Raw genomic sequence first — 21746 nt, 5'->3', positions numbered from 1 at the left:
CCGTGATGAAGAGTGGCCCCCGCTTGCCACAACTAGAGAAAGCCCTCGCACAGGAACGAAGACCCAACACAGCCAAAAATAAATAAATAAAATTTAAAAACATGTATAGGGTTTACTTTGAAATGCATTAAAATATAAAATGTATAGATGGGTAGATATGTGATAAAGCAAATAGAACAAAATGTTGATTGTAGAATCTGAGTGGTGGTTCTATACAAGTTCACCATCCACTTCTTTCAACTTTTCTGTGTGTTTGACATTTTCCTAATAAAATGCCAGGAAAAGATACGTACAGAGTCTTGACCGTACAGCCAAGCTATAATCTTGATATTTTGTCTTTGGAAATCATTTTTTTTTCAACCTAAATATATGAAGGAATGCGGTGACTTAAAAAGAAAGTATCTTCTAATTCCCATTTCCTTGATGACTGACTCTTCCACACTTTAAGAAGCTCTGTAGAAGTTGGAGTTTCTTGAGTCAAAGTTCAGAAGCCCAAGATTAATAACAGTCACAATCACAGTAGGACAAATGGGTGTTTAGTGTAGCAATCACCATTCTAGATGCTTCACATTTAATCCTCACAAAACTCTTTGGGATACAGAGTATCATTAGCCCCATTTTACAGATGAGGAAACAGAGGCATAGAGAGAGAATAAGTAACTCACTCAGAGTCACAGAGCTAGTAAGTGGTGGGTTAGTAACACTGAGTATTTGATTCTGTCAGATAACTAACCCCAAACTAAACTTAACGGGAGGTGGAGAGCGGTTATCAGTGGAATTCAGATTTGTTTGGTTTTTTTTTTTTTGCTATTGCTTGTTTATGCTCTGAGTTACATAAAGGATGTCCTCTTGTGATCAGAAGCAAGCTCATCTATGCCGGCTATCACTGTTAAAAGGACAGTCTTAAAAATGTGCGGAATTATCATTGTGATCATTGTTAAATCCAGCTATCCACTCCTACCTCTGCTGACTTCTCCTGTGGACATTATGGTGTATTCCATTCATTCTAAATATGACATTGAATAATTAGAGGACTGTATTTTTCTAACAAAATTGTTTTCTGAAAACCTTTTATAGGGAAAGCAGAGAATATGAAAGCCTATCTAAAGAGTGCAGAAGGCTATTTTGTCCTGAATAAAAGCACTACGATTGGAAGGCATGAAAATTCAGACCTTGTTTTAGAGGTAAGACCTCTTCCTAGCCAGTCCCCGACCCTCCCTACCCCTCACACCACCAAAAGTCCTTACTGTTCTGTGGACTCCAGTCTCTTGTAAAGCACAGCCTCTGGCTAACAGTCCCAGCCTTCCTCGGTGTGCCACCAATAACCAATCCCGGCATGTGCTGGGTCTCCCTGGCACATGTGGTAAGAATGAGCACAGTGCAAAGTGCGATGGGCCCTGTGTCCTTTGCTGACTGTGTGTGCAGTGTCCCACCCTGATGGCGTGGTTTGGAAGGTGGGCTTAGAGCTGATGCTTGACCTTCACCTGCTCCGCGTGTGGCAGCCACGGCCACCTGAAGTGCCCAGCTTGAGCAATGGCCTCTCGCCCTTTCCAGAGCTTCTGGAGACTATGGGCCCCTCAGAGCCCTCCCCCGCCCACGTACCTCCAAGTAGTAAATCAGGGTAAGCCCTGCGCATGGCCTCAGCGCTCTCTCACTTCATTTCATTCCATTCTCTGAATTAGCTGTGGCTTGGTCCACAGTCCCAGCTCATTGACAGCCAAGGAAGTTGGAAGAAATTGTAAGTAAGGAATTATAAAAACAGTGGCTTTGAGCCTTTTAACATTTTGAAAGGGATTAAAATATTGAAGCAGAAAGAGAAATGCAATGGAATCCCTTTAGGACTGTGAAAGGCAGACCACTCTCAGACTTCACTCAACAGAGTTTTTTAAACTTTATTTTGAAATAATTATAGATGCACAAATGGTAGAGAGAATGGCACGAAGCATGTGTGGAGTCCTGTGCCATTTTACCACGTGTGGATTTGGGTGTGGCCCTCAGGATATAGGAGTATTCCATCATCAGAGATGTCCCTTGAGATGCTCCTTTTATAGTCACAATTCCTCCTCCCACCATCGTCCCCACGCTCCGAAAAGCACTAATCTGTTCTCCGTCTCTATAATTTTCATCATTTATCTATGACCTTTGCGATTGATTTTTTTTTTTTTTTTTTTAGTCATTGTAATGCCCTTGACATCCATTTAGGTTATTAGCTTGTTCTTTTATTGCTGAGTAATAGTCCACGGTATGGACGTATCACCTATGTTTAACCATTCACTTTTTGAAGGACATTTTGTTTCCATTTGGGGCTATTACAAATAAATGTACCATAAACATTTGTGTACAGGTTTTTGTGTGAACATAAGTTTTTATTTCTCTGTGATAAATGCTCAGGAGTATGATTGCATGGATTAACATATGTGTTTATATAGATTCGGTTTGTAAAGAAACTGCCAGGCTTATCCAGCGTGGCTGTACCATTTTTCATTTCCACCAGCAATGTGTGAGACACATCCTCACCAGCAATTAGCCTAAACACTGTTTTTCATTTTAGCTGTTTTAGTAAGTGTGTAGTGGTATCTCATCATAGTCTTAACTTGCATTTCCCAAATCGATAGTGATGTTAAATGTCTTTTCATGTACGTGTTTGCCTTCTGCATATCCTCTTCAGTGAAATATCTCTTCATATCTTTTAAGTATTTCTAATCGAATTGTTAATTTTTTTACCATTGAGTTTTGAGAATTCTTTCTGTATTTTAGATATGAGTCCCTTGTCAGATAGATGGTTTGCAAATATTTTCTCCCATCCGTAGCTTGTCTTTTCATTCTCTTAGCAGAGTATTTCACAGAGCAAAAGCTTTAACTTTTGATGAAGTCCAGGTAGTTATTTTTTCTTTTATAGATCATGCTTTTAGTGTCATGTCTAAGAACATGCCACCAGGTCCCTGACCCTGAGGATTTTCTCTTATGTTTTCTTCTAAGTGTTTTATAGTTTTATGTTTAAATCTATGAACCATTTTGGGTTCACTGTCGTTTATGATGTGAGATTTAGGTCAAAGTTCATTTTTCTTGCATGTGGATATTTAGTTGTTCCAGAACCATTTGTTGAAAAGACTATCCTTTCTCCATTGAATTGCTTTTGCAAGTTTGTCAAAAATAATCTGGCCATACTTTCTATGGGGGCTACTTCTTAGTTCCCTATTATGTTTCATGGATCTATTTGTCATAATGGATCTACCATTATGAGATAGCCTTGATTACTGTCGCTATGTAACTCTTAAATCAGGTAGTGTGATTCCTCCCACTTTTCTTTAAAAAAATTTTTTAACCTATTCTAGTTCCTTTGCCTTTCCATTTACATTTTAGTGTAAGCCTGTCTGTATATACAAAATATCATGCTGTAATTTTGATTGGAATTGTGTTTAATCCTATATAACAATGTGAGAATAATTGATATACTCCTACATTGTCTTCCAATTCATGATCATGGTATATTTCTCCATTTATTCAGTGTCTCTCATGAGTGTTTTGTAGTTTTCAGCATACGAGTCCTGAACATGTTTTGTTAGATTTACACTTAAGTATATCTCTCTTTTTTTTTTTGAGTGATTGTAAATGGTATTATATTTTTAATTTTGGTGTCCACATGTTCATTGACAGTATATAGAAATACAGTTGATTTTTGTATGCTTCTTGGTATCTTGGAACCTTAACTGCACTTTCTTTTTTTTTTTTTTTTTTTCCGTACGCGGGCCTCTCACTGTTGTGGCCTCTCCCGTTGCGGAGCACAGGCTCCGGATGCGCAGGCTCAGCGGCCATGGCTCACGGGCCCAGCCGCTCCGCGGCATATGGGATCCTCCCAGACCGGGGCACGAACCCGTATCCCCTGCATCGGCAGGCGGACTCTCAACCACTGCGCCACCAGGGAGGCCCTGCACTTTCTTATATAAGGGCTTTTGTAGATTTCTTGGGATTTTATACATAAACAATCATGTCATCTGCAAATAAGAACAATTTTATTTCTCCTTTCAGAAAAGGAGATGTGAATGCCTTGAATCTTCTTTTCCTTGCTTTATTTCCCTGGTTAAGACTTCCAGGACTCTGCTGAACAAGAGCAGTGTATAAATCCTTATATTCACTTGTTCCTGACCTTAGGGGAAAAAAGTCAGTCTTTAACCGTTAAGTACGAGGTTAGCTGTAGGGTATTTATACATGTTCTTACCAAGTGAGAAATTTCCCCCTTTATTCCTAGTTTTCTGAGAATGTTTATTGTAAACGCAACAGATTTAAAGATAACTCCATGAACGTCCCCGTGAGATTCTCCTCCATGATATGGTCTCCCTTCAAGGACACAGAACATCTGTTCAGTGTGCAAAGTGGGAGGAAAAAGAAGAAGAAGAAGAACTGTAGTTTCTTCTTTATCCTAACAAGGCATAGATTTGGGGTAGTTTTATTTCCTGTCTGGCTAAAGTAGAGACAGAGATCTCTGTTTTGAACCGGACTATGATATTAGAAAACTGTAGTAATTTTTAAAAGCACAGGCTTTGGAGATAGACAGAGCTGGGTTTGAATCTCATTAGGCTACTTTGTGGCTGAGTGACTTCAACCAAATTACTTAATCACTCTGAGCTCCTTTTCCCTGTCTGTAAACCTCTTACCTCACAGGGTTATTCTGAGGATTAAGTGAGAAATGCATATAAAGAGCCTGGCATGTGGTGCTCAGTGAATGACACAATGATCATTATTATGGTCTCCTAAAACAGAGACTGAGAAGAATCCTCAGAGGTGCACAGGGTTGAGATGAGGATCCACTGACATTAATAAGCCATTTGGAAAAGGGAACTAATGAGGACAGTTATTAACTAGACAGAAATTGAGTTGCGTTCATTGTATATAAATAATTCACTGCTGACTGCTCCTCGGACTTAGCTTAAGAAATACGTCACTAGGCTTCCCTGGTGGCGAAGTGGTTGAGATTCCGCCTGCCGATGCAAGGGACACGGGTTCGTGCCCGTTCCGGGAATATCCCACATGCCGCGGAGCGGCTGGGCCCGTGAGCCATGGCCGCTGAGCCAGCGTGTCCGGAGCCTGAGCTCTGCAACGGGAGAGGCCACAACAGTGAGAGGCCCGCGTACCGAAAAAAAAAAAAAAAAAAAAAAAAAAATTCAGGGATTTATATTACTAAAAAGTCATCATTGCATTTACCCAGAGGTTACATCTAGCAAATAAAAAAGATTGTTTTATTTGCTTGGATCAATCCTAAAGAATAGGCAGTCATGCTTCTAAAGATTTCTACTCATCAGCAAGGCTGACATGTTGTTTTGACTATTGGTATCGTAGTATTTCGACATCATTTACTCTTTCCGATAATGGAAGGTAGTTACATGCTTCTTGTTTTTAAAAATTGGGAGAAAGGAAAATATAAGGAAGAAAATAAAAGTCACTTGTAATCATTTGGCTCAGGGAAATATCAATATTGATATTTGCAGGGTTTTACCTTCCAGACTTTTTTCTATATCCTGTAAGGAGTTTGGTTCCCTAAGGCAATAGGAAGCCTGTTTATAGCCAGGCTAGTGAGAACTGTTTATAGTCAACAGTGATAACTGTTGCTATCACTCATTCATTGCCCAGTATTTACCCAGAGCCTCAGCACCGAGCCAAGTCTAGGGGTACAGTGATGGCAGAACTGGACATGGTCCCTGACATCAGGAAGCTGCCAGGAGAGAGAGAAATAAGTCAAATGATCCCACAAAGGTGTGACTAATTCCATTCCAACATTGGGGCTGTAAAGGAAAGGAATATGGAAGACAAGGAGGACTTAACTAGACAATAGGAGAAGGGAATGGCATGTGCAAGGGCCCTGAGGTGGAAGAGCATATTGTGAACCCAAGGGACTGAGAGAAAACCAGGGCGTCCAGAAGTCAGAGTGGGAAGGAGGAGGGCTAAGGGACAAGTCGGCCTCCTTCATGTCACCATAAGGGTTTGGATCTTTATCTGAAAAGCAGTGGGAAGAAGGCTTGAAGGATTGTAAACAAGGGGGAGACCTGCCAGTGAACATCCCAGCTGCTGTGTGCAGGCGAGCCATCAGGAGCTCTATTCACAATCTCCCCTCTCCCATTTTACATGGCTCAAAAGCCTCAGCCTTGCTCATTTCACAGCTAAACCTTGCAAGTTATAATTTATATGATTTGATGTGCCTTGTAAACTGTAATCTTTAGAGTTGGATGTGGCTGTTATTTAAACTCTGCTGAGAAAGGGACTCAGTTCTTCCAGAATGAAGAAACACCAAAGCCAGTGGTTTTTGGATTTTCCGCATGTTTAAGAGTGGTTGTTCAACATGAACTCCTAGGCATTCTGACCCAGTGGGTTTGGGGTAAGGCCCAGGAATCTTCACATTTATATGCTCCCCAGGTTCAGGTGGGGGGAATGGAGTCCCCTGGAGTTGGCTCCAGGACCACACTTTGAGAACCCCACCATCAGTGCTCCCTCCCTCTCCGTTCTTGATCAGCAGAGCTCCTGCTTTTGTGTGTGTGTGTGTGTGTGTGTGTGTGTATTCTTTCAATAAACTTTGTTTTGAGGAAAAGAGAAGCGAAGGGTAAACAATGAAGGGCTGACTGACCCTACCCCTCCCCAGGGACTCCCTCAGTCCCACCCTGGGGAAGTCCCAGGATCCCTAGAAGACTGAGCTCTAGGACAGCCCAAGTCAGCGCAGGGCTGCAGCTACGAGGGTGGAGATGGAAGAGAAAAAGAAAGAACAGACATGACAGGGGGATGAAATGCTGGTGTCCACCCCTCACCCTCGGTGATCAGTGTCCTGCCAGCCATCTCCTTTCTCATGGGTGGAGCCATCTCTCCAGCCTGTGTCAGCCCTTCTAGCGTGGGATCTGAGGGTCGTGAAGCCAGACTGATCTCATACACACACCCCAGATCCCATCCAGCCGGATGACTCTCGTCCCTTTTCCTGGCCCCTGCCAGTTCTGGGCTCCCTCTCAGAAAAGAACCAGAGCCTACACCATAATCTTGTTTATTATTATTAAACAAGGCTGCTGGGATTCTCCTATTATTTGCATCATTTCACGGACGTGCAGGTATGTCTGCTCTGTCAAAGGACACATACAGCTGTAACTCTGATGGGCATGGCCAAATTGCCCACCAGAGGTTTCCGGATGTGGTGTCCTGCCAGCAGTGGACGCCCGTCTCCCACTCCCTCCCCAGCCTAGGGTGCTGACCCCCCATTGGATCTTCACTGATCTACGGGGTGAAGTATGGTACCTGTGTCATTTTAATTCACATTTCTGTTATTCTAAGCGAACACCTGCATTTTGAGACAGAAGGTGACAGGTGGACTCTCTGTGGGGAAATCCACGGAATGAAACAGGCCTGGGAGGGTGCACTTGCTGGCTCCCCATCTGCATCGCGCTTGTCCTCCTGCCTGGGTCGTGCTCCCATCCTCCCCCCTCACCCCCACCTCACCCTTGGCTTCTCCCCAAGTGCTCCTTGCTCTGGGGGTTCACCTGTTTGGTCTCACCAGTCCTCAGGGAATGTTTTGTCCCCTGTTTGGGAACTGGCGGCTGGTTTCATTGGTCAGTACCCACCACAGCAACTGATGGGACTAGTTTCTCACCAGCAGATGGAGGGCTTCCAAGAGGAAAAAGTTCAGAGGAAAGGGCTAGATCGTGATCTCATTTTTCTCATTTTTTTTTATTGTGGTAAGATATGCATAACATAAAATTTACCATCTTAACCACTTTTATTAAGTGTGCAGTGCAGTGGCATTAAATATATTCACACTGTTGTGCAGCCATCACCCCCATCCATCTCCAGAACTCTTTGAATCTTGCAGAACTGAAACTGCACCCATGAAACAACAACTCCCCTTGTCCCCCCATCCCAGCCCCCAGCAACCACCGTTCTGCTTTCTGTCTCTATGACCTTGGCTACTCTGGGTATCTCATATAAGTAGAATCATAACAGTATTTGTCTTTTCATGACTGGCTTCTTTCACTGAGTATAATATGCTTTCACTGAGTATAATGTCCATGTTCATCCATGCTGCAGCATGTGTCCGAATTTCCTTCCTTTTTTAAGGCTGAATAATATTCCATTGTGTGGATTCACCACATTTTGTTTATTCATTCATCTACTGATGGACACTTGGGTTGTTTCCACCTTTTGGCTGTTGCAAACAATGCTATGAACATGGGTGTATAAATATCTCTTCAAGGCCCTGCTTTCAGTTCTTTGGGATATATACCCAAAAGTAGACTTGCTGGATCATATGATAATTTTATTTTTAATTGTTTGAGGAACTGCCATGCTGTTTTCCATAGTGGCTGCACCAAGTTACATTCTCACAACAGGGCACAAGGGTTCCACTTTCCCTGCGTCCTCACCAACACTTGTTATTTCCCTTTTTTTTTTTATAGTAGCCATTCTGATGGATGTGAGATGAAAGAAATTTTCGATCATAATCTTTTGAATAGCATACATAATGCAAAGAGCTACAGCATACATTTCTGGACTACTTACTGTATCTCACATGGCTTTATACATCATCTATGTATGTTCTGTATATATATTTATAGAATTATATCCACAAAACAAATCCTGTGCAGGTGAGAACTACTATTATCATTATTATCCTCATTTGATGACATGGACATGGGACTCAGAAAGGTTAAGGAACTGGCCCAAATCACACAGCTAGACGGGGGAGGTGGGGCTGAGTTTCAGACTGAGCTGACTCAAGCTTCTAAAAACAGAAGCTTCACTTTTTGAGTGTAAATTTAGCTTTGGGAACATCTAATATCTAAATGGGAAATTCTCAGTTAACTGAGATAACAAGAGAATTGAGTAAGCTAGGGAAATTCCACCCTGTGGAATGGAGAATGGGGGTTGTCAGTGAAATGTGAGATCAATGTTCTAGTGATCCTCATTCATGCAACAGACTGAGGTGTTGCCATCTAGGGGGGGATTTGGGTAAAGAGGAAACGTTGACCTGGTGCTTTCCCAGGAAGAGGAGCATTGGGGCTGTTAAGTGGGGGCCCAGCAAGAAACACCACTTATCTCTCCAATCCAGCCAGAGTAAGTTCTCTGCTTATAAGGACTGGTGGAGTTCAATTAGTCCCACCTGGATAACCCAGGATAGCCTCCCACTTTTAAAAAAATTTTTTTAAAGTTTTTGGCTGGGTTTGGTCTTCGTTGCTGAGCACAGGCTTTCTCTAGTTGCAGCGAGTGAGGGTTACTCTTTGTTGCGGTGCACGGGCTTCTCATTGCAGTGGCTTTTCTTGTTGTAGAGCACGGGCTCTAGGCACGCAGATTCAGTAGTTGTGGCACGTGGGCTCAGTAGTTGTGGCTCGTGGGCTCTGGAGCGCAGGCTCAGTAGTTGTGGCACACGGGCTTCGTTGCTCCATGGCATGTGGGATCTTCCCGGACCAGGGCTCGAACCCGTGTCTCTTGCATTGGCAGGCGGATTCTTAACCACTGCAACACCAGGGAAGTCCTTAGTCTCCCTCTTTTAAGAGCACTGATTAGTAACCTTGACATCGGCACAGTCCCTTTGGCCACGTCATGGAGCATATTCCCAGGTTCTGGGGATCAGGGCATGGGCATCTTTGGGAGACCATTCTGCCCACCACATTAATACTACCACCTGACTGGACCGTTGCTTTGGGACTGGTCTGAGAGCTTTCTGGAAGAATCAGTAGAATCAATGCCACAGGCCACGGAGAAAGATGGCTGGATGAGCTGGCAGGTGATAATACCGTTACCAAGAGGGGAGGAAGCAGGACTGGTTGAGTGAGCACCTCAACATCCCGGAAGCAGCCAGGCAGTTTGGGGCCTGGAGATGAGCCAGGGGTTGGAAATACACACCTGCGAATCGACGGGGTGGCACAGTGGCCCCAGCCCATGGACAGAGTGCGGAGGAAACGGACATTTGAGGGGAGAGGAGCCCGGCGTGGAGACCTGGAAGCAGTCAGAGAGGTGAGGGAGCCAGAGAGCTGCTTCCAGGCTGAGGGTATTCATCACAGAGACAGCTTGCTTTGTGCCAGGTACTGTTCTGGGCACTTTCGAGTGTATTAACTCATTTCATCCTTAGGAGGTTAGTGTTGTTTGCCCCACTTTACAGATGAGGGCGTTGAGGCACAGATAGGCTGAGTATCCTGCCTGAGGTCACAGAGGGAGGCTGGGGCACTGGGCACCACGCTCGGGCAGTCTGATTTCAGGACCAGCCTCTCCTGAGGCCTTGCCGGTCCACAGGGCTCTCCCGGGGAGACCGGGGAGGAAGGATCCAGCTGACGGGGAAGCAGAGAAGCTTCTTCTTTCCTTCCAATCCCAGACTCGTCGTCTCACCAGCGCCTGGCCGTTTCCTCATATCCTTATTCTTTTGAAAACCCCATTTTTTTTTTTTACTATTTCTGCACTACATCCCTTTCTGGAGGCAGTGGGGGGATGGGGCTGGGGGATGGGATAGCCTAGAACCAAAAGGTTAAAAGAAATAGATAAAACACACACACACACACACACACAAACACACACACACAAGTTAATTTCAAAAATGTTATCCCACTCCTTTGAACATGTCACCAAGCAGTACCTTTTGTCAATCCTACGAAGCCCAGCTTATCAAACTCATTTTTGCTGCTCAGGGAGCAACCAAAGAGAAGCAAAGAACCGTGCCCCAGGCTGCACAGCTGGAAGGTAGCAGAGGTGGGACTTGAACTCAAGGCTTTCTAACTCCAGAGCCCATCCTCTTGCTCATAATAGAGAACATTTCCCATTTGCCCTATGTTCTCTTCTAAGTGCTTTTGTATGTATTATATCATTTATACATCACCAGTAGCTTATAAGACTGTCCTTTTGTTACCTTACAGATGAGGAAGCTGAGGTATCACTTGCCCAAGGTCACCCTGCTAGGAAGTAGGAGAGCTGGACTCGAGCCCAGTCTAATAACCACCACGTTGCCCTGCTCCCCCAACCCCTGAACCACCAGGCCATGTGCCTCTCTCTGACAACTGTGTCACATGTCACAGGGAGGCCGAGAGCCCGAGGAGGCCCCCGAGGGCAATGGCAGTGGGTTGAGGACCCAGCGGGAGAGGACCCTCTTGAAGCCATTTGACAATAAAGGAAAGGAAGGGGGAAGAGGCGGTGTTTCCAGGCCGAGGGGGTGGTGAGCATGTTCACAGGTTAGACGGAAGTTACACTGTCAAGGTGAGGATGCAGAAGAGGAGATGGTTGAGGAGAGGGACCAGACCAGGGTGGGATGAAGGCAGGACCACCCAGAGGCCCTTGGCAGCTAGGAGAAGCCTTGAAGGTCCCATCTAGGAGCTTCTCCATGCCTGGGAAGTCCAGGTCCTGGCAGGGAGCTGAAGGCACATTCAAAGGGGTGTGGAGTGATGGAGGGGAGTTTCCTGAAGGGACTCCATAGGGAGTGGGCAGGGCTCAGAGAAACCTCAAAGGATAGTGCAGGGCCCAGAGCTAGTATGAGTGAGGACTGTTCCCACCCCCAGAGCTGAGGGGTGAGGGGCAGGGGCATTTCCTGGGACCCGGAGACCCCGAGGGCTGGGTAGAGTCCTCTGAGGGAAGCTGTGTGGCCCCAGAGAATGGAAGCCAGGGGAGTAAGTACCCCAAGCTCTCTCCTCCCTGCTCTGATATCTAACCCCCCCATTGGCCAAACCCAACAAGAAACCAGACACAAGGAGCCCATCAGCCCATGGATGTAGCCGCACAGGTGGGCCTGCTGGGCAGAAGGCGCCGTGTAAAGGGATGGAGGAGGGTCGGGAGAAGCAGACAGAGGATGCAGGCAGGTGCAGGAGGTGAAGACCTAGGAGGCTGTTGTCAAAGTAGAATGAAAAGCCTGAGAGCAGGGACCTGCTGTCTGGGGTGCCCAAAGGGCACTGGGCCAGCCTCAGGACAGAAGTGTGAGGGTGGCAGGAGGGTTTAGGGGCCGGGATGGACTTGAAGGAGCTGGTGAGCTTGAGCAGGGCCCAGGCTGGGTGAGTATAGGGCATTACCCATAGGGAGCAAACAGGGAGCAAAGGCTACGTGACTCAAGGAGAGGACGAGACAGAGGATAAGGAAGGCCGGGAGTGGGAGGTTATGGTCTGAGATGGGGCTTCCCAGTGCCAGGTGATGCAAGGTTGAAACCTAGCTCCAAAGGACGGTTCCAGGTACACGTCGAACCTCAGCGACAATGTCAGTGAACCTCAGGGCAATGTCATAACTAAGTCAGCTTCCTGAGGAGGCTTCCTTAAAGCACAGGGGTCATCAGAGCAGATGGTCATTGTTAATAGAAGTTTAAACGTCTCAATATTTTATGGACTCACTATATACATTTTAAAGACATTTTCAATGCAGGAGCCTTAAAAAATGCACTTGTTTTGTATATTAGGTCCTGCCTGTCTCCTCTCTCATTATTAAATCACTCTCTACTCTGAAAATCACAGGGTACAAATCAAAGGTACAAGTTTTGGAATTAGCCTTGGGTTCAAACCCTGACATTGCCCTGTGCCAGCATCCTGATGTTGAGTGAGTCCCTTCATCTTAGCCATTTTTTAAATCATGGTAAAATACCTATAAAGTTTACGGTCTTAACCGCTTTTAAGTGTACAGATCAGTAGTTGTAAGTTATTCACATTGTTGTGCAACCAGCCTCAGAATTTTTCATCTTGCAAAACTGAAACTGTACCCATTAAACAACAATTCCCCGTTTCCGCTTCCCCAGCTCCTGGCAACCCCCGTTCTATTTTGTTTCTATGAGCTTGACTACTTTATGTACCTCACACAGTGGAATCATACAAAATTTGCCTTTTTGTGACACTTATTTCACATAATGTCCTCACAGTTCATCCATGTTGTAGCATGTGTCAGAATTTCCTTCCTCCTACACTGAATAATATTCCACTGTATGGATGGACCACATTTTGCTTATCCAATCATCAGTCAGTGGGCACTTGGGTGGCTTCCACCTTTTGGCAATTGTGAATAATGCTACTATAAACATGAGTGTACAAATAACTCTTTAAGTTCCTGCTTTCAATTCTTTGGGGTATATACCCGGAAGTGGACTTGCTGGATCATATGATAATTTTATTCTAAATTGTTTGAGAAGCCGCTCTACTGTTTTCCATATCAGCTGCACCATTTTACATTCTCAGCGGTGCATAAGTGTTCCCCTACTCTACATCCTTGCCAACACTTGTTATTTTCTGTTGCTGTTTGTTTGTTTTTGATAGTAGCCATCCTAATGGGTATGAGGTGGTATCTCACTGTGGTTTTGATTTGAATTTCCCTAATGACTAGTAATGTTGAGCATCTTTTTATATGCTTGTTGGACATTTATATATCTTCTTTGGAGAAATGTCTATTCCAGTTCTTTGCCCATATTTGATCAAGTTATTTGGGGGTTCTTTTTTTTTGTTGTTGTTGAGTTATAGTTCTCTATATATTCTTCATATTAACCCTTTTTCAGATTTGTGTTTTGCAACTATTTTCTCCCATTCTCTAGATGGCCTTTCACCCTGTTTATTGTGTCCTTTGATTCACTGAAGTTTTAATTTTTGATATAGTTGAATTTATCTATTTTTACTTTTGCTGCCTATGCTTTTGGTATCATATCCAATAATGCATTGCCAAATCCAATGTCATAAAGCTTTCCTCCTGTGCTTTCCTCTAAAAGTTTTATAGTTTTAGACTATGTTTAAGCCTTTGATCCACTTTGAGTTAATTTTTATACATGGTGTAAGGTAAGAGTTCAACTTAATTCTTTTGCAGTCTTTCCCAGCATCATTTGTTGAAAATACTGCTCTTTCCCCATTGAATAATCTTGGCACCCTTGTCAAAAATCATTGGACCATACATGCAAAGTTTTATTTCTGTGCTCTCTATTCTATTCTATTGGCCTATGTGCCTGACCTTATGTCAGTATCACACTGTTTTGATTACTGTACCTTTGTATGCAGTAAGTTTTGAAATCAGGAAGTGTGAGACCTCCAGCTTTGCTTTTCTTTCTCAAGATTCTTTTGGCTATTTGGGGCCCACTGAGATTCCATATGAATTTTAGGATGGATTTTTCTATTTCTGCCAAAACTGCTGTTGGGATTTTGAATCTGTAGATCCTGCTGTGTAGTAATGACATCTTAACAATATTAAGTCTTCCAACCCACGAATACAGGGTGTCTTTCCATTTATTTGTGTCTTTAATTTCTTTCAGCAGCACTTGGTAGTTTTCAGTGTACACATCTTTTACCACCTTGGTTAAATTTATCCCAAAATATGTTATTCATTTTGATGCTATTGTAAATGAAATTATTTTCTTAACTTCCTTTTCAGATTGTTCATTGTGAGCATATAGAAACACAACTGATGTTTGTGTGTTGATTTTGTGTCCTACGATTTTGCTAGTGAATGTTATTTATTAGTTCTAGGAGGGTTGTGGTTTTTCATGGACTCTTTAGGATTTTGTACATGTAAGATCATGTTGCCTGTGAACAGAGATAATTTTACTTCTTCCTTTCGAATTTGGATGCCTTTATTTCTTTGTCTTGCCTAATTGCTCTGGCTAGGACTTCCAGTACTTTGTTGAATAGAAGTGGCAAAAGCAGGTATCCTTATCTTATTCTTGAAATTAGAGGAAAAGCTTTCAGTCTTTCACCTTTGAGTATGATGCTACCTGTGGGCCTTTCATATTTGACCTTTATTATGTTGAGGTAATTTCCCTCTATTCCCTGTTTGTTGAGTGCTTTTATCATGAAAGAGTGTTGCATTTTGTCAAATGCTTTTTGTACATCAATCGAGATGATCATTTTTTTCCTTCTTTCTGTTAATGTGATGTATTACGTGGATTAATTTTCATATGTTGAACCATCAAGTCTGCATTCCAAGAATAAATCCCACTTGGTCATAGTGTATGATCCTTTTAATGTACTGTTGAATTCGGTTTCCTCCTATTTTGTTGAGGATTGTGGTATCAGTGTTCATAAGAGATATTGGTCTGTAGTTTTCTTGTAGTGTCTTTGTCTGGGTTTGGCATCAAGGTAATGCTGTCCTCTCACTTCACCTTTTGAGTCTCAGCTTCTTCATCTCTAAGATGGAGATAATAATAGAGTCCCTGTTTAGGGCTGTCATGCAGATTAAATGATAAAAATGCACACAAAATGCTTCAGCAGGGCCCAGTTCACAGGAAGCCCTCAAAATATGTTAGAGGATGATAAGGATAATAATAAAAATAATAATAAATAAATAACAGTTCATCTCATAGTTGGACAGCTCAGTAGGCTGGGGCTTATAGAGTCAGTCTGTATTAGCAGCAGGGCGTCTGTACAGTAGCAGCATTTAGCAATTTTCCAAGTAAAGGGAGCGAGTGATATTATAGGGCCAAACTAGGAAGCTGTCTCCTGGCCTAACATGTGGTAGAGGCTCACCCAAATTTGTGGAGTCATTTAAAACTTCCTGCTTGCTTTGATTTCTTAATAATGGCTTGACAGGTTTTGAGGAACTGAAAGCAGTGAAGCCTGGCAAGAGACAAACAAAATGTAACACACAGAATTTCTCTCATTCATGGGTTATCAAAGGTTCAAAGGACACAAAGATCAATGGCAATGGTGATGAAGATGATGTGGGTGACATTTTCCAAAGAACTAATGTGTTTTCATTTTTTTAAATACTTTATTTTTTGAACAGTTTTAGGTTTACAGGAAATTGAGCAGAGAATACAGAGAGTTCCCATATATCCACCCCTCCAATACACACAGTTTCCCCTATTATTAACATCATGCATTAGTGCGGTACATTTGTTACAACTGATGAACCAATATTGATATGCTATTATTAACTAAGTCCATAGTTTACATTAGGGTTCACTCTTTGCGTTGTACGTTCTTTCCTTTTGACAAATGTATAGTGACAAGTATCCACCATTACAGTATCATAAAAAATATTTTCACTGCCCTGAAATCCTCTGTGCCCCTCCTCTTCATTCTGAGCCCCAGAGCCCCCGTGCCCCTGGCAAGCACTGATCTTTTACTCTCCTTATAGTTTTACTTTTTCCAGAATTTAATACAGTTGGAATCATATGGTATGTAACCTTTTCAGACTAGGTTCTTTCACTAAGCAATATGCATTTAAGATTCCTCCATGTCTTTTTTGTTATTTGATAACTCATTTATTTTTATCACTAGTATTTCATTGTATGGATGTACCACAATTTGTCTATCCATTTACCTTTTAAAGGACATCTTGGTTGCTTCCAGTTTTTGGCAGTTATGAATAAAGATGCTGTAAGCATGTATCCAAAATCAATGAGTCTTCATGGATATAGAGAACAGACTGTGGTTGCCAAGGGGGAGGGGGTTGAGGGAGAGATGGAGTGGGGGGTTGAGGTTAGCAGATGTGAGCTGTTACATCCAGGATGGAGAAACAACAAGGTCCTACTGTAGAGCACAGGGAACTATATTCAATATCCTGTGATAAACCATAATGGAAAAGAATATTTTAAAAAGAATGTATATATATGTATAACTGAATCACTTTGCTGTACAGCAGAAATTAATACAACATTGTAAATCGACTACATTTCAATAAAATAAATAAATAAACAATATAAATGAGTCTTAAAAATCAACAATAAGAAACCAAACAACCCAACTTAAAAATGGGCAAAAGAGCTCAACAGACACCTCACCAAAGAAAATCTACAGATGTCAAATAAGCATATGAAAAGATGTTAAACATCATATATCATTAAGGAATTTCAAATAAACATGAAATATCTCTTCATTTATTTAGACTACTTTGATTTCTTTCATCAACATTTTGTAGTTTTCTTCATATACCTCTTCATATAGCTAAGTATTTTGTTAGATTTATTCCTAAGTACTTCATTTTTTTTTTGGTGCTAATGTAAATGGTGTTGTGTTTTTAATTTCATATTCCACTTGTTCATTGTTGGTATATAGGAAAGCAATTGACTTTTGTATATTAATCATGTATTCTGCAACCTGGGTACAATTGCTCATTAGTTCCAGGAGGGCTTTCTGTCGGTTCTTTGGGATTTTCTGCATAGACAATCATGCCATCTGCAAAATGGGCAAAAGATCTGAACAAACACCTCACCAAAGAAGATTTCTTTTTCCTTCCCAATCTATCTTTTATTCTCTTTTCTTGCCTTGTTGCATTAGCTAGGAGATACAGTACAATGTTGAAAATGCGTGGTGAAAGGGGACATCTTCACCTTATTCCTGATCTTAATTGGAAAGTTTCTAGTTTCTCACCATTAAATATGACGTTAGCTTTAGGGTTTTTATAGATGTACTTTATCAGGTTGAGGAAGTTCCCCTCCATCCCTAATTTGCCAAGAGTTGTTGTGGTGGTTCGGTGGTTTGTTAGTTTATCATGGATGGTGTTTAATTTTGTCAAATGCTCTTTTTGCATCTACTGTTATGATAATGCGATTTCTCTTTTCTACGCTGTTGATGTGATGGATTACATTAATTGATTTCCAAATGTTGAACCAGCCTTGCATACCTGGAATAAATCCCACTTGACTGTGGTGTATAAGTCTTTTTATACATCACTGGATTCAATTTGCTAATATTTTGTTGAGGATTTTGCATCTATGTTCATGGGAGGTATTGGTCTGCAATTTTCCTGTTTTGCAATATCTTTATCTGGTTTTGCTATTAGAATAAGCTTGGCCTCACAGAATGAGCTGGGAAGTGTTCTCTCTTCTTCTATTTTCTGGAAGAGATTATTGAGAACTGGGATCATTCTTTCCTTAATGTTTGATAGAGTTGACCAGTGAACCCATCCAGGCCTGGTGCTTTCCATTTTGGAAGGTTATTCATTATTGATTCAAATTCTTTACTAGATATGAGTCTATTCAGAGTATTTATTTCTCCTTGTGTGAGTTTCAGTAGATTGTGTCTTTCAAGGAAATGGTCCACTTCATTAACTTATAAAATCTGTGGGCATAGAATTATTCATAATATTCCTTTAGTATCCCTTCAGTGTCCATGAGATCAGTAGTGATGCCATCGCTTTCATTTCTTTTTTTTTTTTTTTTTTTGCGGTACGCGGGCCTCTCACTGTTGTGGCCTCTCCTGTTGTGGAGCGCAGGCTCCAGACGCGCAGGCTCAGCGGCCATGGCTCATGGGCCTAGCTGCTCTGCGGCATGTGGGATTTTCCCAGACCGGGGCACGAACCCGTGTCCCCTGCATCGGCAGGCGGATTCTCAACAACTGCGCCACCAGGGAAGCCCTCATTTCTGATTTGAGTAATTTGTATCTTCTCTCTTTTTTTCTTGGTTATCCTGCTAGAGGTTTGTCAATTTTATTGATCTTTACAAAAAAAAAAAAAAAAAAGACCAAACAGCTCTTTATTTTGCTGACTTTTCTCTCTTGTTTTCCTGCTTTTTATTTCATGTATTGCTTCTTTTCTTCTGCTTGTGGTAGGCTCATATTGCTCTTCTTTCTCTAGTTTCATAAGGTGGAAGCTTAGATCTTTTCAAATGTATGCCTTCAATGCCATAAACTTCCCTCCAAGCACTGCTTTCACTGCATCTTGCAAATTTTCATAGGTTGTATTTTCATTTTCATTTAGCTCAAGATAAATTTTTATTTCCCATGAGACTCCCTCCTTGACCCATCTGTTATTTAGAGGTATGTTGTTTAATCTCCAAATATTTGGGGATTTTCCAGCTGTCTTTCTGGTATTGGTTTCTAGCCTAATTCCATTGTGTTCTGAAAACGTACTTTGCATAATTTCTATTCTTTTACATTTGTTGAGGTATATTTTGTGGCCTGGAATGTGGTCTGCTTGGTGAATGTTCCATGGGAGCTTGAGAAGGATGTGTGTTTTGTTGCTGTGGGATGAAGCTGTGTGGTTGCCAGTTAGATCCAGATGATGGTAGTGCTGTTCAGTTCAACTTCATTCTTCCTAATTTTCTGCCTGGTGGGTCTGCCCGTCACTGACAGAGGGCTGTTGAGGTCTCCAGCTACCATGATGGATTCATCTGCTTCTCCTTGCAGTCCTATCAGTTTTTGCCTTCCATACTTTGATGCTCTATTGTTGGGTACATACAATGAAGGACTGTTATGTCTGCTTGGAGAATCGACCCCTTTATCACTATGTATCGCCTCTCTTTATCCCTGATAACTTTCCTTCCTCTGAAGTTGGCTCTGCCTGAAATTAATAGAGCTACTCCTGCTTTCTTCTTGTGTTTCAGTATTTTAAGTGCCAAAGTGTTTGGTAGGAATTTGAAAAGTGGGTAAAGGCACAGTCATTTGAATCAGGCAAACCTGGGAACAAGCCAAGCGAGTCAAAGTGGCTGACTGTGGGCACACTTAATCGTTCTATGCCTCAGTTTCCTCATCTAAGAAATGAGTAACTATCGGACCTACTGTACAGCACAGGGAACTATATTCAATATCTTGCAGTAACCTGTGATAGAAAAGAATCTGAAAAAGAATAGATATTATATATATGTATAACTGAATCACTTTGCTGTACACCTGAAACTAACACAACATTGTAAATCAACTAGACTTCAATAAAAAATTAAATTTTTTTTGAAATGAGGAAGTATCCCTTTGAATTATTGTGAAGATGAAACGGGATAATGCAGTAAAGCACTTAGCAAATTTCCTGGCATTTGTGTAATTACACATAATGTGTCATTAATATATTCTACTAATATATGCAGTTATATTATTATCTATTCATATACTATAAGCTATTATTAATAAAAGCTATTGGTTATAATTATATGGTGGGACATTAGTATAGATTTCTAAGTCCAAGTACTCTCTATGAAAGTTGGATGAGGCACTCTGAGAAGACTGACTTAGAAAATATTTGCAAAGTCTCAGGCTGGAGTGGATGGCTCATAGGCAGTGTCCTGAGAAGACAGAGGACTTCGCACGTGCCCTGCAGCCCATAGTCCAGGGCGCCGGGGCCAGGGGGGGATGTGATATTTCCTCCTTGGTGCCGAGTTTTGCTCATTCTTCTTATTAAAGTGGTTACACAGGAGGTTTCTGACGCCACTGACAAATCACTGTCTGGGGTCTCTCTCTTTTGAGGGAAATGTGGTCACACCAGGGCCCCTATTGAAAAATAGATCATCTTTGGTAATTCTGAGTAGCTTTTAAGAAGCAACAGTAATAATTAATCACATGGGATAAACTTTCATTATACACCAAGGCTTTTAAAAGGTAGTTATAAAACTATGTTTTGTGGTGTGAGCTCAATTGTGTTTAAACTTTTTTTTTTTTTTTTCTTTTTGCGTATGCGGGCCTGTCACTGCTGTGGCCTCTCCCGTTGCGGAGCACAGGCTCCGGACGCGCAGGCTCCGGATGCGCAGGCTCAGCGGCCATGGCTCACGGGCCCAGCCGCTCCGCGGCATATGGGATCCTCCCAGACCGGGGCACGAACCCGTGTCCCCTGCATCGGCAGGCGGACTCTCAACCACTGCGCCACCAGGGAGGCCCGTGTTTAAACTTTTTAAAAAGATTGTAAGCATAGAGAAAAGACTGGAATGATGTGAACCACCGTGTTCTCAGTGCCTGCCTCTGGGGGACGGGAGTCTAAGTGATTTTAATGTCTTCTTTGTGTTTTTCTCTAGTTCTCATTTTCTGCATTATTAGAAAAAACATGTTATTTTAAAAATGAATAGAACAAACAAATGAAAACAACAATTATTACAAAACCTCCCCTGAACTTTAACACTTGCAGTAAATGGACAGTTGTCACTTGCCAACTGACCTTTCTGGTTTGTGTTGGACCATTTCTGCTGTCTTGCCACTCGGGACAACCAAAAGGATACTTGCATGGGATCAGAGAACTATCACGTGGCCAATTCCTGGCCAATTCCCCCCGAGTTCCCTCTTGCCTCTGTGTTGCCTGACGCCCTACCCCAAAACTGGGCATCTATTCTGGGTCTGCTGTCAGGGTCTGGTGACCCTCCACTCACTAGCTGTGTGGCCTTAGGCAAGTCACTTAACCTCTCTGACCCTCAGCATCCTCCTCTTAAAATGAGGATTGCAGTGACTGTCCAGCCAGATGAAGTGGTTAGCACATTGGGGCCCCCAGTGTCAGTGGCACTAGTTATTCCTTGTTATTCCTGTTATTCCTGGCTCTGACTGTCCCCCTTCTGCATTTCAGTCTGCAGACGTCGACAACCATCACGCACTCATTGAATATAATGAGGCCGAAAGCAGCTTTGTTCTCCACGACTTCAATTCCTGCAACGGCACGTTCGTCAATGAGTGCCACATTCAGAACGTGGCTGTGAAGCTCCTACCCGGAGACACCCTGAGGTTTGGGTCCAGAGGGCTGACCTACGAACTGGTCATCGAAAACCCAGCCTCGGTGAGTCCAGGCCCCTGCGGGGGTGGGGTGGGGTGGGGTGCAGAGGTGCCGTGTTGTGTCACCTTCCGTGCAGCCTAGGGCTCGGGTACGGCCACAGGTGGAGTTCGTCTGGAGCGCGTCACTCTTCCTTTCGCGATTCTGCGAAGTTCAGCCCCATCGCGTGGGTGCCCGGGGAGAGCGAGTCCTCGCGCCCTCTTCTGGGCATTTCGTGGAATTACATGCAAGGGTTGCCTAGCGACCAGCCCCGAGGGAGAGCGTTTTCCTGAAAAGTGAAGCTTGGCGAGGGGAGGTGGAAAGCAAGTGTGTGCTTTTGAAGATGCAGAGATGGATGCTTCCTTTTTAGGCAGATCAGTGCTCTGCAACTTCCTAGCTTTGTGACCTCGGCC

General features: G+C 42.8%; 1 protein-coding gene across 1 annotated transcript in view; it reads left to right on the top strand.

Moving 5' to 3' along the window:
- Positions 1-1091: 1091 nt before the first annotated feature.
- Positions 1092-21746, top strand: part of LOC309808852 (forkhead-associated domain-containing protein 1-like) — a gene marked incomplete at both ends in the record, with an annotated part of 80275 nt that continues 59620 nt past the window's right edge. The window contains 2 exons of the mRNA XM_082629424.1: positions 1092-1184; positions 21154-21360. Coding sequence (XP_082485550.1) covers positions 1092-1184; positions 21154-21360 — 300 coding nt within the window. The remainder of the gene's footprint in view (positions 1185-21153; positions 21361-21746) is intronic.

Source organism: Mesoplodon mirus, assembly GCF_964341445.2.
Source record: "Mesoplodon mirus genome assembly, chromosome: 7".
NCBI lineage: Eukaryota > Metazoa > Chordata > Mammalia > Artiodactyla > Ziphiidae > Mesoplodon > Mesoplodon mirus.
The sequence above is the reverse complement of the archived record's forward strand: the minus strand, read 5'-3'. Positions and strand labels throughout refer to the sequence as shown.